General features: G+C 41.7%; 1 protein-coding gene across 6 annotated transcripts in view; it reads right to left on the bottom strand.

Annotated features, from left to right (window-relative positions):
• The window catches only part of Tmf (TATA element modulatory factor), a 55,067-nt gene that overhangs the window by 1,941 nt on the left and 35,866 nt on the right, over nucleotides 1–17,260 (bottom strand). For all 6 annotated transcript variants that reach the window (XM_075868596.1, XM_075868600.1, XM_075868599.1 and 3 more), the window contains exons 15-23: nucleotides 16,616–16,766; nucleotides 15,563–15,617; nucleotides 14,189–14,290; nucleotides 13,313–13,505; nucleotides 9,673–9,739; nucleotides 8,273–8,365; nucleotides 4,912–4,998; nucleotides 3,977–4,138; nucleotides 835–960 (exon numbers count right to left, since the gene is read on the bottom strand). In XM_075868596.1, the coding sequence (XP_075724711.1) occupies nucleotides 835–960; nucleotides 3,977–4,138; nucleotides 4,912–4,998; nucleotides 8,273–8,365; nucleotides 9,673–9,739; nucleotides 13,313–13,505; nucleotides 14,189–14,290; nucleotides 15,563–15,617; nucleotides 16,616–16,766 (1,036 nt within the window). The remainder of the gene's footprint in view (nucleotides 1–834; nucleotides 961–3,976; nucleotides 4,139–4,911; nucleotides 4,999–8,272; nucleotides 8,366–9,672; nucleotides 9,740–13,312; nucleotides 13,506–14,188; nucleotides 14,291–15,562; nucleotides 15,618–16,615; nucleotides 16,767–17,260) is intronic.

Here is a 17,260-nt window from a genome sequence, read left to right as displayed (position 1 = left end):
TGAATCATACCGACAAACAAAAATTCGTTATGTATGTATATATTACGTGTGTGCATTTCATTAAATACTTGTATTTAATTGTACAAAAACTTTCATTATGTGCATTTACATACTAAATGTATTTATATTTATGCTCTATATTTAGATAGAGCTTATATTTAGACAAATGCTTATATTTAGACAAATGCTTACACCCCCTTTCAAAATTTCATAGGGGAGGAAGGAGAGTAAGGAGTCCTCCACTTTACTCCTAGGAATTTTGGTAGACGGGGTGTTTTACTGAAGAAAAATAATTAATATAGGTGTTGTTCTCAAGCAGTCCAGGCCTTCAGTAAGTGCAAACCCCCCTTCCCTGCGAGAACATTGTCTGCTTACATGCCTGGCTAGGCTAATGCTGTAGTGTCATACAGGGCAGCCGCTCTTTCAAACCGTTATAATAGCTTTTAAGGTGATAGCCGTAGATGCCCCATCAAGCAAAAAAAAAAAAGACTGTTGGCTTTGGCAGCATCCTGAAATGTCTGCACGTTATGTCGTCCCACATACAATGATGCCACAGATCCTCAGCAAAATTTGCAATTTTATCGTAACATCGCTATGATGTCACATGACATTGTCACCAGGTCAAAGTGAGCCAATCACGGAAGAAATGCAAAAGAAGGTGAAGTGCTGAAAGATTTTAGAGAATTACAGGGGATGATCAATGCACTGGCTGAGACAAAGATGGTTTTCACCGCCCAGATGTCCTAGACGAATGCAGAAGGGGACATTTGCGAGTTTCTGTCTCGCCTCCTGCCGAGTAAAAGAAAACCCACATCGAGTCATGTCACCACTTGCCTCGAAGCGAACCCTGAGCTCAAGCAGCTCCTCGTGCTCCTGGTCCCAAAGCTCTTGCTTGGCTGACAGCAAGGTTAGTTCCCGTGACAAGGATTCCCTGCATCGTTCCAGCTGGCCAATTTGAGCCTAGAAGAACAATCGTGGTCAGCTCAACGACTTGGGAAAGAAAGCAAGCCTTCTCAAAAGCAAATACAAATAAGTGGATCTCCTCGTCCAAAAAACAGTCACCCTTGCCCATATCTCCATGTCTGGCCATAAAAAAAAATTGAAACTCCGTACAAATAATGCTGAATGCAGCAGTCGCTAAGTTTTATCTAAGCTAGTTACTGCATATGCTAGCTTTAGGCAGCATAGTTGTACATCTGTTTTCCAAACACTCCTAGCTACCATGCACTGCATCCCCGCCGCCTCTGCAGTGAACAGGTTAACAAGAATGCCATTATTGCCCTCAGTAATGCCATTACCTGAATATGCATGACTCCTCAAAAGAATTAAGCTGTGAACTAAGCCTTTGTATTCTTGTGGCACTTTACCGAAACGAGGTGTTTCTTCTTTCATTGACGGACGTTGACACGCCAGGCACATCGATCACCGAGATGCTTAATTAAGCTCGTCACCCACAAAAACAGTTAGCAGCTTCACCAAATAGATGCGGTAGCTAGCCGGACTTATGTGCAACTCTGCTCCTCCTATGGGAAGCATATACAGTCCAAGCTAATGACCCATGCCCCCAAGTGCTAAGTGAGAATATGAACCAAACCCTGTGAGTCACCACTAACATTCTTTACACTGTGGCACCAATCTATGAGGTCCCCCCTGCAGAGCTTCTGTGTTCTGCAGCATATCTACCTACTGAGTGGTAACGAAAGCCCTTATCTCTGTTTTGGCAAGATAAAATTTGCACAGCTTGCACTAGAAGCCCAAGGCTGGGTCACGGTGAAACGAAAAGCTGAACAGCTCCAACGTAAAATGTCTATCTACATGGACACTTCACAAAGCCACATTCTTGCAAAACTCAACCGTAAAATTTTCCATGAGGGTTGCTCTACGCCTATCCCTTACATGAAACTCTGCCCTCTGTGGAGTTATAAATATTTCATTACAGTTAGCTCATAACAGAAACGCCAAACATACTTCATTTCTTCCCTTCCACACCACGCCATCGTTTAGTCAGACCCTGAGATCATTATGAAAACTTGGCAGCAACAACGAACAGCACACTGCAACAGTAAAACAAGTGCAGACAGAACCTTTGGTTTAATTTTTGGGAATTGAGGCTAGCCCGCTGCCTTTGCGCGGGCTTTGCCGCCTTTTCTGCCGTTCTCATGTCCCGACATGTCTGCCCTCCTTTGCTGTCTGCTGCGGTGGGAGAGCGGAGTGACGTTTAACTCCCTCACCCGGTAGCGGATGTTGACTGTAGCACCGCGCGCGGAGTCTCCTGAGAGGTTTTCGCCGCTGCATCAGGAGCGGACAGATACTCTCCGGGACTGCAAACGGTGAGCCACGCAATCTTTTCGGTCCGTCGACTCCCGTCACTCGGGGCTCGTCGGACTTCGCCGACGGCGCTTCGCGCCCGAGGCGAACGCTCACATTTTGTTGCCCCTTTGCGTACGCTCAGCCGAGGAATGGTACGGTGTCCTAGTGCGTGGCCAATCTACGCCGACCCGTTTCTTTCCGAAGCCAACGCAAGCGCCTTTGCCCTCGCTCGAGCAACCGGGCCTTGGTCCCGGTGTCTCCGTGGATCATTTTTACCGCAGAGACGTGCTCATGGCACCCTGTGTAGTACTTTTATGCCCGTGGCGTGGATAAGCCTATTTGCTTTCCTGCCGCGCCTTTGCAACGGGCTGTACTGCGTTTGGTGTTGCCACAATAAAGTGTTGCGACTTTGAGCAGTATCGTGTTCTCGCCACGGCGACGGTCAACGCGTGCCCTGCGGCTCGCTAATACCGGACCCACGCTGGTGGCCGTACTCCTTCGGGATACGTGTACACCACAAATTGTAGAAGAAAGATATACAAGAAAACACGAGGGAGAGAGAAATACAAAAAGGCAGGATTAACTGAAATCAAGTGTCATTCAAAAATGAGACGCCACCACCTAAAAGTGAATTGACACATCTATCAGTGTTGTTCTTTCAGTTTGGAGGCTTCAGCAATCTTCCTAGTTTACGCATCCTGATTTAGAATACAGGACAGAGATGTGCGAAAGTTCCGGTACGCAACCACATTTTTTGGAATGTGCGGACAAGTGTAAACCTGGTGCGTACATTATCGCATTGCAGTTCTCGACGCAGCTACACATACAGGAAGCGCCCAGTCTTGTCTGGTATATACCCAGTCACCCACATTAATTCGACAATGAGTAGACGACTGACATTTTACACCACAAACCCCTTCTGTGGAGTCTGCCTTCATTTTGCTTTTCATGTGAATCTTTCAACACATCTGCCACAATATTTTGATGGCCAAAAAAAGAAGCTAAAATTAAGTTTTACTGTACATTACTTTACCCTATGTGAAAGCCCATGCACATATGAAAAGGTCTCAAACCTTTCTCGTTTCGCAGTACCATCAGTAGAGCAACCTTTTTTTTTTCCCATTCTCAAAAACTTTTGAACTACAAAACAGCAGAACATTAGTCAGAGAGCTGGCACTTTGCCACCCAGTTATTTGTTTCGAGAAAAACAGATGCCAATTTTTTGGAACAAGACTTCGTGACAGCTGAATTCAGAAGATTCACTACAATATCTGGTTTTATTACTTTTTAATGGCGAGAATAAGACCTGCCTAAGTGACTCCCAGAAAAGATAACTCAAGATCAAGAAAATGCAACGTATTATTTAACTCATCTGTGAATAAATCAGTTTCAGTTCTTGTAATTGTTTGTGTCCCACTATTTCTATGTACCACTGGTTTACTCTGCCAAGTTTACACCATGAATTTATACCACCAAGCCTGCTTATCAACTTTTCTGCAGATTTTGATATAATGAATTTTAATTAGCAACACAGCAAACAAAGAATGGTCTTGCCATTAATAGTGTTACAGGTATATGTTTATATAACAAAATATTCAGATATAACAAAGCCATTTGTGTTACATGCAATTCTGTCATAATCAGGTTTGAATGGTGGCATCCTTACCTGTAGCTGACCAACTTCACCCTCACGCATCTTGAGTTGCGCTTGCAGTGACTCAATGAGTGAACTGCCGGCGATGCCACGGAGACTCTCGTACAGGGAATTATGACGACTTGCAGGTGCAACGCTATATGCGCTGTTCGCCAGACTCGCATCGTCGGGGACCTGCATGGTTTACAGCAGTGTTATTTGTGAAAAATTAAAGCCCTAGTTTCATATGCACAAAAATCCACGCAACAGTGATGAAAAGGCCATTGTTGCTTGGTTACATCAAATAATTTCTTTGTTTTGCGATTCTAGAATATGCCAACCATGAGCTGGAAGTATTATGTGCAACCTGCAGCAAAACCAGTAACAGGACATATAGGGTCATCCACATCTTAGGTGAACATCTCATTAGTATTGAAGTTAGTAAAACTAGAACATTTATTGCACATAACGGTGGAAATGTTTGTTATATGACGAGTCAGTAAAGCTAGAACATTTAATGCACATAACAAAGGCATTCTGATTATATGACAACTAAGAATGGTGTCAATAAAAAAAAAAGTAACTTTGCAAACTGTGTATTAAACCCGAGCTCCTACAAGGCCTTGAATACTGATGAAGAGCTCATTTAAAATTCCGGCAACTCTGTACATCACTGATGTGCTGCTTGTCCCTAGTATTAATTTTGATGCATGTCAGAAGCGGCAAGTTCAATGCAAGAACATCAGAGATGTTTTGTGTTGATTTGTGCAACAAAACATATTCCTTTGCATTTTACACTGCAGCCGCCATGCCGGTTTCGTCCCAGCATAGGTGCCTTCATGCCAGCAACATTAAAGATTTGTAAGCGACAGCACGCGTCATCGCGCTGCTTGTCGCCGCTGCATGAATTTTCACGCATGTGAAGTTTGAATAAGGGGATGAGATAAGAGGGCAAGATTGTGACTCACTGCGTTGCAGTTGAAGGTGTCGCTGACGGAACTGTAGTGCGATGCCGTAGGTGATGGAGTGTTGGAATGGTCAAGACTCTTCTCTCGCTGGAAACAAGAAACCAAGCACCAACAATCGTTACAAGCTTCAAGAAACATCACAACATATCACTAATGAAAGGTGCATTTATTTTAAACTGTGGGAACCTTTACGCGTCAACATGTACTTACTTGTTGACGGAGTCGTAAACTAGGGCTTCAACTTTTTTCATCGATAGAGCAATAAGTAAGGTAAGGTAACCTGTTTACGACAAACCAGTTTGAGAAATTGGTCAGGCGAAAAAAAAAAATTAAATAAAACAGAGTGCTTTATCCTGTTCATTCACTTCTGCCATTGTTTAAACTATGTTGTCATAATGAACGTGAAAAAATAGACAAGCTGAGAACACCCATAAAATAAGCCAGTAAGTTTTGATATTTATAAAGGCTCACCCGCATTTTGGCGAATATTCACAGCAAGTGTGCTGGATTTCCCAGTGACATGATAGACAGGTTAGCTCTTTGTAATACTATATTGAGGCTTTTAAGTTGTACATTGCATTATAATTTACAGCCGAACAAATATATGTCGAATTCAAGGGGCATTGCAAAGTAAATAAATATGTATAGTATTGTTAACTCTAAAGCAAAAACTTGAGCACCTAGAGCTTATTTGCATATTCTGTATATCTCAGGCAATCTCTCCTAAGACAACGAAAAGTGGAAATTGATTTAATTCGTCCTAGCAATACTATGCTGAACACGCATAAGAGCGAAAATGCTCGTGAAAATCAGCACGAACATCAGGCAATCTCTCCTAAGACAACGAAAAGTGGAAATTGATTTAATTCGTCCTAGCAATACTATGCTGAACACGCATAAGAGTGAAAATGCTCGTGAAAATCAGCACGAACAAGACTGAGACACAAGACGAGAAGAACACCACAGTTCACAGTGCTCGGCTTGTTTCTCTGTCTCATTGCCGTTGATTGTTATAGGCATGCATCATTTCTAACTCGCCCACTGCTCTACTGCAAGAATACTTGCGCTTCATTTTTCATCTATGCCTCCCTCTAGAATACGCTTACGACACTGCGAGACAATTTGCCTTTTAGAATCAGTACGGTGGTCCTTTTTTCATAAATGAATGTTGGCACTTATAGTACACTTCTTCGCACATTGGTAAGTTGTCTCCACTATCAACCATAGCCAACCACAACTTTTACCTACTTTTCGGTCATTATGGCCCGAAAATATTTCCCCAGGTTTCTGCAGCACTAAAAGAAAGCAAGCACCGACCAAGAAAAACTCATAGAATATTACTTTTGCCGATGATATAGTGCCTAAATATTTTAGCATTATGTGCCCAGCTAGTGGTGGCTGACAGAGTGCTGCTGCAGTCGTATTGAGTTGACGGGAAGGGCCCAACCAAAGACCACAAAGGGATGATAGCGTCACTGAATTAAATGGGAGGATGGCCATGTAGTTTACTAAAGCATGACTAATTACGAATCACAAACAGAATCTTCTTGCACAACCATTCATATATTAACATTACTGATTCTACCTAACACATACCATACTTACTCGCTTGATGAATGCACTCGCATAATAAACGCACACCATACATTTGTCTGCTGCAATCCCGCTAACAGACACTTGGTGCCTCCTTGTCCATTGGATCTCTTGTTTTTTGCAGCTCGTTGCCTCTACCTCTTTGCCCGCTGCCGCGTGCCATATTGTTATTCTTTTTATCAGTGGGCGGCACGTCCCCTGTCATTTTTTAATATCTGTGCGCCACAGCGGGGTTCACGTACGGTGTGAGTGTAGACGCATCGCAGCTGATAACACAGCGAGCACGAAACTGCCCGCGTCAATTAACAGCCGCTTCGTGAAAATACAGAACTTTAAGGCCCAACCACATGCCCGTGATTTTCGAGAGATGATGACAGGATTTGCAGTCACCATGCTGTCGCTAAGGGCCATTTGTTGCTATCGCTCCACAGGTTTCTGGAAAACAAGCAAAAATCGCTTGTCGCCCAGAAAAGATCGTTTGATTGATTTATTGATTTGTGGGGTTTAACGTCCCAAAACCACCATTTGATTATGAGAGACGCCGTAGTGGAGGGCTCCGGAAATTTTGACCACCTGGGGTTCTTTAACGTGCACCCAAATCTGAGTACACGGGCCTACAACATTTCCGCCTCCATCGGAAATGCAGCCGCCGCAGCCGAGAATCGAACCCGCAACCTGCGGGTCAGCAGCCGAGTACCTTAGCCACTAGACCACCGCGGCGGGGCCAGAAAAGATCGTAACGATTTCCGTGGTAGCGCCCCGCCTCCGATTCTCGCTTCGGTCGCAATTTGCTTTTCATGCTTGTTATCCACCCGTACTTCAAGGAACGCAAGATATAGGCTACCTTTTCTACAGTAACTTCTCATGTGAACAGCAAGATATGCAGCCATATTTTGTCATTAATCTTGTTACCGGTAATTCGTTTTGATGCTTCAGTGGTAGCTTGCGAATGTTAATGGCGACGGAGTAGTTGTCGCGCGAGGTTGCCACGATGTCGGCAAAGTGAGTCTAGCGTCGTAGCGCACGCTTCTGGGTGCCCCTAGAGATCACAGCAGATAGCACTGTTGCGTTTAAATGATTACGAGAAAAGACAGCGGCAAAACGCTTTTGTGGAGTGCGCGGGCGGGTGCAGCTACAGTTAGAAAAAGACGGCGTCTTCAACCGCATTCTTTGCTCATCCCAAAAAAAGTCTTCATAAAATTTGCCCCGCATAATAAGCACTCCCTTAAGTTTGCGGTGATTTTTCGAGAAAAAAGGTGCGTTCATTACGCGAGTAAATACGGTAATTTCTTGTCTCAATAGCACTTATTGAGTAGCACTACTAAACTTATATTCCTATGTGGTAACTCAGTTGGTAGAGCATCAGATGCGTTATTCGAAGGTCGCAGGTTTGGTTCCTGCCCACGGCAAGTTATCTTTTCATCCACTTTTCTTTCTTCACATTTACATTAGAATTACTTTACACATATGACATCCCTTATACTTTCCTTTGCATGATTGTCAGTTATATCTCATTATGTTATATCACAAACTAGAGTAATTTACCCAATTATTCGACAATCTCCCATGGTGCCCACGAGCACACGTCACTGTACCGCAACAACCCCTCCTCTCACCAAAATCGGCAGGCGACAGCCGAGAATATCATCGCATAGCAATTAGAATAGTACGAACAGCTCGCAGAGCAGGGCCCCACGTAAATGAACATTAAACATCATGAGACAGGCATGAATTGCGCATGGAAGTTCCGAGACTAGCGACTCCTGACCTCAGCTCGGAGTTGTTCCTGAAGCAAGGCATTCTTGTTGTGTTCGCTGGAGAGTTCCTCTTGCAAGGCACTCAGCTGCGCTGACAAGGCGTCCTGGATCAACAAGCCAGGTATGATCATATCAATATCGAGGAATAGAGAGAAAATGTCCAGGAATACAAGGATTTTAATCCTGAAGAACTTTGGTACATGAGGTGTCCAAAACAAAAATAAAAATACAACTAGGAACTTTAGGCTGCTCCACAAAGTGCAAGGAAGTGGCAATTTGGATAAAAATCAAGTGTAGGGGTTGCTGACAGCTCCTACCTGATGTGCTTATGGCATTACAATGCATCCAGGGACGATCAACGGTCTTCAAATTTCGAAACTATTGTGTACATACTGCAAGTTAACCATTCTGAGTTTCCCCTTACTGCCGTCCTGACGACTTGCATTTAGGGAAGTGAAACCTCGTGTCCACAAGCTTAAACGTACAACAAGGATTGAGTCCATTCGACTGTGCAATACTTCCGGTGTCTTGATTTTTCACGGCTGAGGTCACCTAATCTAATCATATTTAAATAATATAATGGGTTTCACGAGGCCAGCCCACGCTATGCTTATGAGGAATGTCGTAATGAGGGGCATCGGAAATTTTGACAACCCGGTGTTCTTTATTATGCACATCACATGAGCCTGTACCATGCGAATGCTACAGCCGGAATCGAACTCCCAACCTCAGACCCAATTATATTTACTGAATGAGGCAATTGCTTGCCAAATTTTATATAATTGTGCACAGACAGCGCTTATTACCGCAGAGGAAATGTTTCAGGAAGAGAAGTGCTGGAAGCAACGTATTGTGATTAACATGCTGACTATGGCTTACTTGCTATGGCACGTCAGTTGTTTCTTGTATGACGCAAATATCCTTCCAATGGCAAATGTAGTGGTTCCATGCACATACCTGCCAACCTGGGGACCTCAGAGCTTGGAAGATTCATTAAGAGGTGGGAGGGTGACAAAAAAAGCTGGCGTATGTTTTTACATTTTTTAGTATTTATTACCATTCACTCGGGCCACAGAGACGCAATCGACGGCTCAAAATGATAGCAACATTTTCAGAAGGCATCAATCCTACTAGTAATCGTCATTACAGAGTGCATGAATGCATGCGCAATGTGCACAAAAATGTGCAGTGTTATGGAACAGCCAGAAATATCTTCTCAATCTCATAACCCTTTCGTACTCTCCTCTTATACTATATTTCATCGTCACTTTAAGACTATGTATATATTCCACATCATACGACCATTTAGATTTTTTATTTTACTAATATGGACCCCATGCTACATGTCTCAGTATGACAAACACTATAGATTGGTAAATGTGAATGTGCACACGAATGTGCATAAGCTCACCTTCTCTGCCCTGAGGGTCTTCAGTGATTGCTCTAGCCTTGCCTTCGTTGCCCTGAGGTTGCTTTCCCTGCAAACAACAAGAATATACTAGCTTGACAGAGCTGAATGTGCTAACCCAGCACCACTGTTAAAATCATACCACCAAGCGAATGCATTACAGCACAGGCGCATGAGAAAGCATGCTCCCCAACAATGAACAACATGATGTCAAGAAAGCCCTCAAGTTGACTTGAACAATGCTTCAAACACCCTTGAAGGGGCTGTGCAATGTTCGTTGGCACTGGACTGCGTGTGGTGAAGCAGTGGAGTACTGGAGTGCACGTGGTGTTGAACACAAAGAAAAACGCAGCCATACATAAAAATTTACGCACAAGAACTGAAGGTACCATTCTTCAAAAGTTCGAAAAATATACAATAAGATCAAAATGTTTCTCAATTTTGATTTTGATTTGTTTTCGGTCGGCTTTGTTTGCGGCGTCTTTGGTTTTGTGCGCATCGTGGAAGCGCAGCATAGCATGCGTATATATTGGCTTCAAAAAACGACAATAAACAGTTGGTAGTCTGCGCTCTTTCCTGTCTCCCTTGTTTTTTTTTCAAGTTTGTGCAGAAATTCAATTTTTAAAGTATGAACCAACTAGTCTGCAAAAAAGTATTGCTTCTCATTATAATCTGTGTATGACGTCACTGGCTGCTTCAAGTCACCTCAGTCCTCACAGACATGTACAGCAAGTATCACTTTATGGTGACCAATATTCAGCAGGTCAACGCTATGCTGCAAATGTTTTCTATATATGGTATTTAAAAAAAAAGGCCTTCTGCATCGGGTAATGTACAACCAACGTTTTCACCTCCTTTAGTGCATACTAGTGGGGCTTATCTGCGACCGTGCACACTTTACCTGCTAATTGGCCTATCAAGCCAATCACAATGCAATGCAACTAGCATCACTGTCACGTGACCAAACATCACATCTGATGCCAAAAATCACCGTTGTGTATCCCTTCAGTAAACGCAGGTCAACTTTCTGTTCAAACAAAATTATAACTACACTCTCCCAAAGTCACATATGCCATGAGCTTACTTCGTTATATCTGAAAATTCGTTATAAACAATTATTTGTGACACTGGATCTATGGTAAAACCACATTCATACTATCAATCAGGTAATAGAGAAATGCTCCGAATATAACCAACCACTATACATAGCCATCATAGATTACGAGAAGGCGTTTGATTTAGTATTAATATCAGCCGTCATGCAGACACTTTGTAATCAGGGCGTCGATGAAGTATATATAAACATCCTGAAAGAAATCTACAGGGGATCAACTGCCACCATAGTGCTTCACAAAGAAACCAACAGAATACCAATCAAGAAGGGTGTACGGCAGGGGGACACAATCTCCCCAATGCTATTTACCGCTTGCTTACAGGAGGTTTTCAGAAGCCTAGAATGGGAACAGTTAGGGATAAGAGTTAATGAAGAGTACCATAGTAACCTGCGCTTCGCCGATGACATTGCATTGCTGAGTAACTCAGGGGACGAATTGCAACTCATGATTACGGAGTTAGACAAGGAGAGCAGAAAGGTGGGTCTTAAAATTAATCTGCAGAAAACGAAAGTAATGTACAACAACCTCGGAAAGGAGCAGCGCTTCGAGACAGGTAATAGTGCACTTGAAGTTGTAAAAGACTATGTCTACTTATGGCAGGTAATAACCGCAGAGCCTAACCACGAGATTGAAGTAACTAGAAGAATAAGAATGGTGTGCAGCACATTTGGCAAGCACTCTCAAATTATGACGAGTAGATTGCCACCATCCCTCAAGAGGAAGGTATATAACAGCTGCATCTTGCCGGTACTTAGCTACGGAGCAGAAACCTGGAGACTTACAAAGAGGGTTCAGCTTAAATTGAGGACGACGCAGCGAGCAATGGAAAGGAAAATGGTAGGTGTAACCTTAAGAGACAAGAAGATAGCAGAGTGGACTAGAAAACAAACGGGGGTTAAGGATATCATAGTTGAAATCAAGAAGAGGAAATAGACATGGGCCGGGCATGTAGCGCGTAGACAGGATAACCGCTGGTCATTAAGGGTAACTAACTGGATTCCCAGAGAAGGCAAGCGGGTTAGGGGGAGACAGAAGGTTAGATGGGCAGATGAGATTAAGACGTTTGCGGGTATAAATTGGCAGTAGCAAGCACAGGACCGGGTTAACTGGTGGAACATGGGAGAGTCTTTGTCCTGCAGTGGACGTAGTCAGGCTGATGATGATGATGATCTATGGTAAAGCTACTGGTCTATTACTTCATTATAACAATTCGTTATATCTGAATTCGTTACATTGAGGTGTTAGTGTACAATGTATTTAGCATTTCTACCTGCGCTACAATGTTGCTGCATTTCGCAGTATCAGAAGAAGTGACAAAAACAACCGTTGGCGAGTCAAGTCAATGTCAAGCTTGGATTACGCTCAACATATCCCATCTTTTGTCGAAGTGGCATTAGAACACCCGTTCTTATTTTTCTAAATACAGCTTACAATTTAGATAACGGTGATATATATATACATACATACATATATACATACATTGTAAAAAAACAGAGAGCAAAAACTACAAGAAAGAAACGGAGGAGACAGAAGAAAGAGTGGACTTGTCTCCTTGTTTTCTTTCTTATTGCTATTATGCTGTGTTTTTTTACTATTAAAACAAGGTACATGAAATTATCAATATTTTAAAAACATCACGCAGTGCCAGAAAAATGATTGCTTACTTGAAATCAGCACATAAATATATATAAGCCGTGAAATTTTCATAAAAGTTCGCTGAAGTACATAATGCTTCTAAAAAAGAGTCCTCCCTTCATAGCCTCAGCACTTTCATGTAAAAAGCAAAGTTGGCTACGAGATAAAGCACATCTGAGAGGAGCACAACCCATTAAAATTTCTTAAAAATTTTTAGTACTCTTGGTGAAACTTGCTGAGATTTTAATTGTTTATGAACTGATTTCAATATGCAATTATTTTCCAGTGTAAATTATGATATCAAACATTTCATATGGTTTTGGAGACCAAGATTATTTCCGAAACGGAGAGAGTCTCAAAGTACAGCAGCATATCATAATAAACTGGTACAAGAACTGAATGCAATAAAATATGAATGGACATTTTAAGCCCATTTCAAAAAAATTTAAGGCACAATAAACATTCATGACTGACTGGAATTCTAGCTGGACGTCAGCTCACTCGCCGATGCTTGTGTTATTACAACTTTTGTTCAAATGCGCTAACAACATCTGCTTCATTCTACTCCATAAATATCTGATTTCATATTATTCTAATATGCCAATACGCTTTGCACGTTTTTTCCTCTAGGAGAAAATTCTCCTCCCATAAAGCTCTCAAAATGTTTGATATACTAAAAACCACATTATGCACTAGAAAAGTGATACCATCGCATAAATCTGCACACAAATATACACAAACTCCTCAAACTTCATCAAACTCAATCCTTTTTCTTTTTTTTTTTTCACTTTGTTTTAAGAGATAAGCGTTGCAAGAGAAGCCAGTTTCAGCATGCCAAAAGAAAACCAAAGTGAGCAAAGTAAAGTGTCTTGGAGAGTTTAAATTCTCCTCACCTGTGCTCGTACTCCTCCATACTGCTCTGCCGTTCCCTCAGCTTGTCGCACTCCGAAGCCAGTTCCTGTTTCTCCCGCTGCAAAGCTGCGTTCTGTACCTCGAGTGTTGTCTGTCGTAGCTGGAGGTCGGCATACTTGTCACTCAGGGTGCGCTCTCTCTCCGCCAACAGCGTCGCGTGCGTCCGACACTCATCTACAGGCAAGACACGAGGACGACCGAATCAAAGTGCAAGTGCTTGAACCCAGCATTCGTGACAACGTGAGGTTGATGAGTTGAGCTGGGTTCATGTAACAACAAAGTACAACTAGAATGCCCATTTGTAGTAGGGAATGCTGAATGCTGAAGAAAAAAAAAAAGCTGCATATAGGCAACCTGACAAGCCCCATCACCTTTGAAAACAAAACAAGCAGCAGAAAATAATAGTAGATACTTACATGTTTATATGTGTTTTTTCACAACCAAAAAAAATTACATAACACAAAGGAAGATCATGTGGTAATTGTTGAAATAAACAAAAAAGGGGAATCTGAAGGGATTATTTTTGTTTGTTAGACAAAACATTAATTATGTGAGCTAACCGATTTGATTATCCAATGAAGGAGAGACAAGAAAAACGACGCAGTGCCAGCCACACAACAATTCAATCACAGCCACTAATTAGTCAATCACAATCAGTGACACAAGTACACATACCACTGGGAAAACACAGTTGTTAAAAAAACAGTACATATGTTTGACATAATAAAGGCGGTGGTTAGTGAAATGTCGGCATGTTGACAGAGCTGTGAATACCATGCTGCAGTTCGCACCACCTTCTGTGCCATTGATTCTCGACAGCGAAAGACCAGAAAAAGAAAATGAAAAATTAAACTCACTCAGGCGGTCTGTGAGACTTCGCTCGACCCTTTCCCAGGAAGCAGATTGCACGCTGAATGTTGACTGGAGATTCTCGATCTGACGAAGAAGGGGCCTTGTGGCTGCAGTACAGAATAGAATGCATCTAGCAGGGGTGCCTACTCTGACAGTCACATCTGTGGTTTATTAACAGAAGGATAAAAATATCTCATTATATATACTCAATGCACAAACAGCCAGCCCTACATTAATTGAATTATTTCGTGCTACTGTGCTCAAGATCATATACAACCAACTAGCCCAACGGTAAAGAAAATAACAGCATAAAAGAGACAAGGACAAAAAAAAACGAAGACCACAGGTCAAACGATGACTTCAAAATGAATAGTTTATAACGAGAAAACCAGCCTTTTATGCATTCTCAAGATAAACATGTGTATGTCAGACATTCAGAAATAACACTTTCTTTTTTCAAGAAGCCCATTTCTTTCAGTGATAGTAGAAGAGATCACGAGCTAACAGAACTGTCAGTTTCGTATCGGGTCCAAAATACCTCTGCTATTCATCTTAGATTCTCCTTTTCCTATAAGTTTCGTCCCGATCGATATCGCATGCGACAACTGTGTTAGTTTACCCTCTCTTCTACTGTTGCAGAAATAGACTTCTTGAAATAAATGCACATGTTTCTTTAAGAGAAAGTATAAAAGGATGGTTTCCTTGTATAGACATTAACCTCACAGTCAGTGCTTCTCCCTTGGTCTTTGTCACCCTCGTCTTTTTCATACTGTTTCTTTCTTTGCTCCGATTATGAATCAATTAGCCCTCATCAAGTTGTTACTAATGCAAAGCCTAACAGTAACACCAAAGCATCAACACAATGTAGAACTAACTAGTCAACTCTTCATTACAATACTAATTGTTGGCCTAGTTGGTACTTGCTTACTGACATGCTTTGGCCGCTGTTTGTGTGTGTTATTTGCGGCCAAAGCATGTCAGCTTTCATTACATTCTGTTTGGTGCCAAAGCCCAGAAAAAAAGTCTGGTACAGCTTTACGGCAAGCAGCACGTAAAAGAAGTAAAACATTAAGGAGAGAACACATACTTCATGAACAGCATGAAAAAAAAAAAAGGACAACAAAAAAAATGAGAGTGGAGTGCTGCACCGCATTCTTCTTTTCTATTCTTTCTCTTTTTTTTTTGCAGTGGCCATTAAACATGCATTTGTACTAACTGGCGCAGTTTTTCATCCCACTAAAAGAAGGCCGCGGTAATATTCTTGCGAAATGAGTTCAGAGTGTCCAGCCATCCTGATCTGTTTGCATGCTATGTGCGATGGTTGTATGACATTTCAAAATAGGAAGGATAAACAGAACAACACAATTGTATCGCCTTACCAGATGACAGGTTTTGTGTTATTTCCTGATTCCGTGCTTCAGCCTCTTGGAGTTGCTAGGGTAGAGAACACAAGATTAGAATATTTGTGGCTGATAAAAATATGCCAGAAAAATAAGCAAATTAGGTTTCAAGTACATTTCAAGTATACTAGTGTATACTGTAGCCTTTTTTGTATGCCTTGTAGATGGGGGCTCGAGCGCTTCTCGAATGAAGTGATTTTAACTTTCTGCCTGAGCATTCCCACATTATGATGATGCAAATAAATTTCAACTACAACTTCAAAAGCAAAATAAAAGAGTGGTGAAGTTGTAATTGATTCATGGTGTATAATTAAAACAATGAAGAAAGCAGAAATCACACGAACAGAACATTGCATTTCCTTCTGTACTGTATGCTTTTATAAATAGCAAACTTGTGCTAAGGAGGACATGGGTGAACCAAAGATGCAACAGTTCCCATTTACAATACACTGATACTCGTATAGTTTATATGTCAAATAAGGTCTTGTGTCTGTGGCACAAGTTGCTGTGGTGGCTTATCCAAGGATAACAAAAACATAGACATTACAACAGGAATCTTACTTTTAAGTTATATTGTTACAATGACAACACACTTGCCTCTTCTTAACAAAAAAAATGGTGTGACAATCTGTATTGTGTCTATCAAAATCATATCAGTGTGAATACCACCAGAAGAGTTTCATTGTGCTACCCACAAACCTCGTTATAACAAAGTTGCATTTTACATGAAGGTAAGTTTGTTGTATGCGAAAATTCGTTATAAAGGTTTATTTCTAACAGTGTATCTATTGCAAGGCTATTTTTGATTTACTTCGTTACAGATAATACTTTGTTATATCTGGGTTCGTTACATCGAGGTTTGAGTGTATTGCAGTACAAAGAAGAACCAAAGTACAGGTACTGTAGAATTCTAGTACTTTGGGACCCACAAACATACACTTTATGCATTATAATTATCATGTTGTGTAATCATAAAATTGATTGGTGGATTGAAGCAGACACAAGAATGACCCAACCAGCCGACATGAGTACCTGCTGCAACTCTCGAATGCTGGCGTGCAGATGTTCTTCCCTTCGCTCGCTACGTTGGTCTGCCATGGCGAGTGCAAGCTGCAGTTCTTCGATGCGCTGTAGCAGTGACGTCTTCTCGGCCAATGCTTCGGAACGTGCCTGGTCCATGGCCCTGGACGTTTGTTCCAGTAAACTTTTTTAATGTGGAGTCTTCAGTACAAAGTACACCAGTGTTTTGGACACAGTTTTTCAGCCAATTTTCAGGTAAACAAAACAAAAGATAACCTTTTCCAAGCTAAAATTGTGATAAGATCAGTACAGAAGACTCAGATGACAAAGAAGAATGTGGCTTTCACCTTCCAGTCGTCTCAGATAAATGCATTAAAGATCGTGCAGTTTTCTGTCTTTTGTATTGTCCTTGCAAAGCTGTCTAGTTTGTGGGCTACAGAAATGGAATGACTCTAAAAATGGTCACTGTCCCAATGGCTGTCTATACAGCCACATGTGGTGAATACTGAACACACACACAGCTGCCTGCCCAGCCTAATATTTAGTGAGATCAGTGAGCAATAATTAAACAATTTGCCATGGTTACTAAACATAAGTTTGCACATTGGGCAGAGATATTTCACAATTTAAATATTATGATTTATCTGCAATAGTCAT

This window comes from Rhipicephalus microplus, chromosome 7 (genome assembly GCF_043290135.1).
Source record: "Rhipicephalus microplus isolate Deutch F79 chromosome 7, USDA_Rmic, whole genome shotgun sequence".
In the NCBI taxonomy this organism is placed as follows: domain Eukaryota; kingdom Metazoa; phylum Arthropoda; class Arachnida; order Ixodida; family Ixodidae; genus Rhipicephalus; species Rhipicephalus microplus.
Note: the sequence above shows the minus strand (reverse complement) of the source record. Positions and strands in the feature narration are given on the sequence as shown.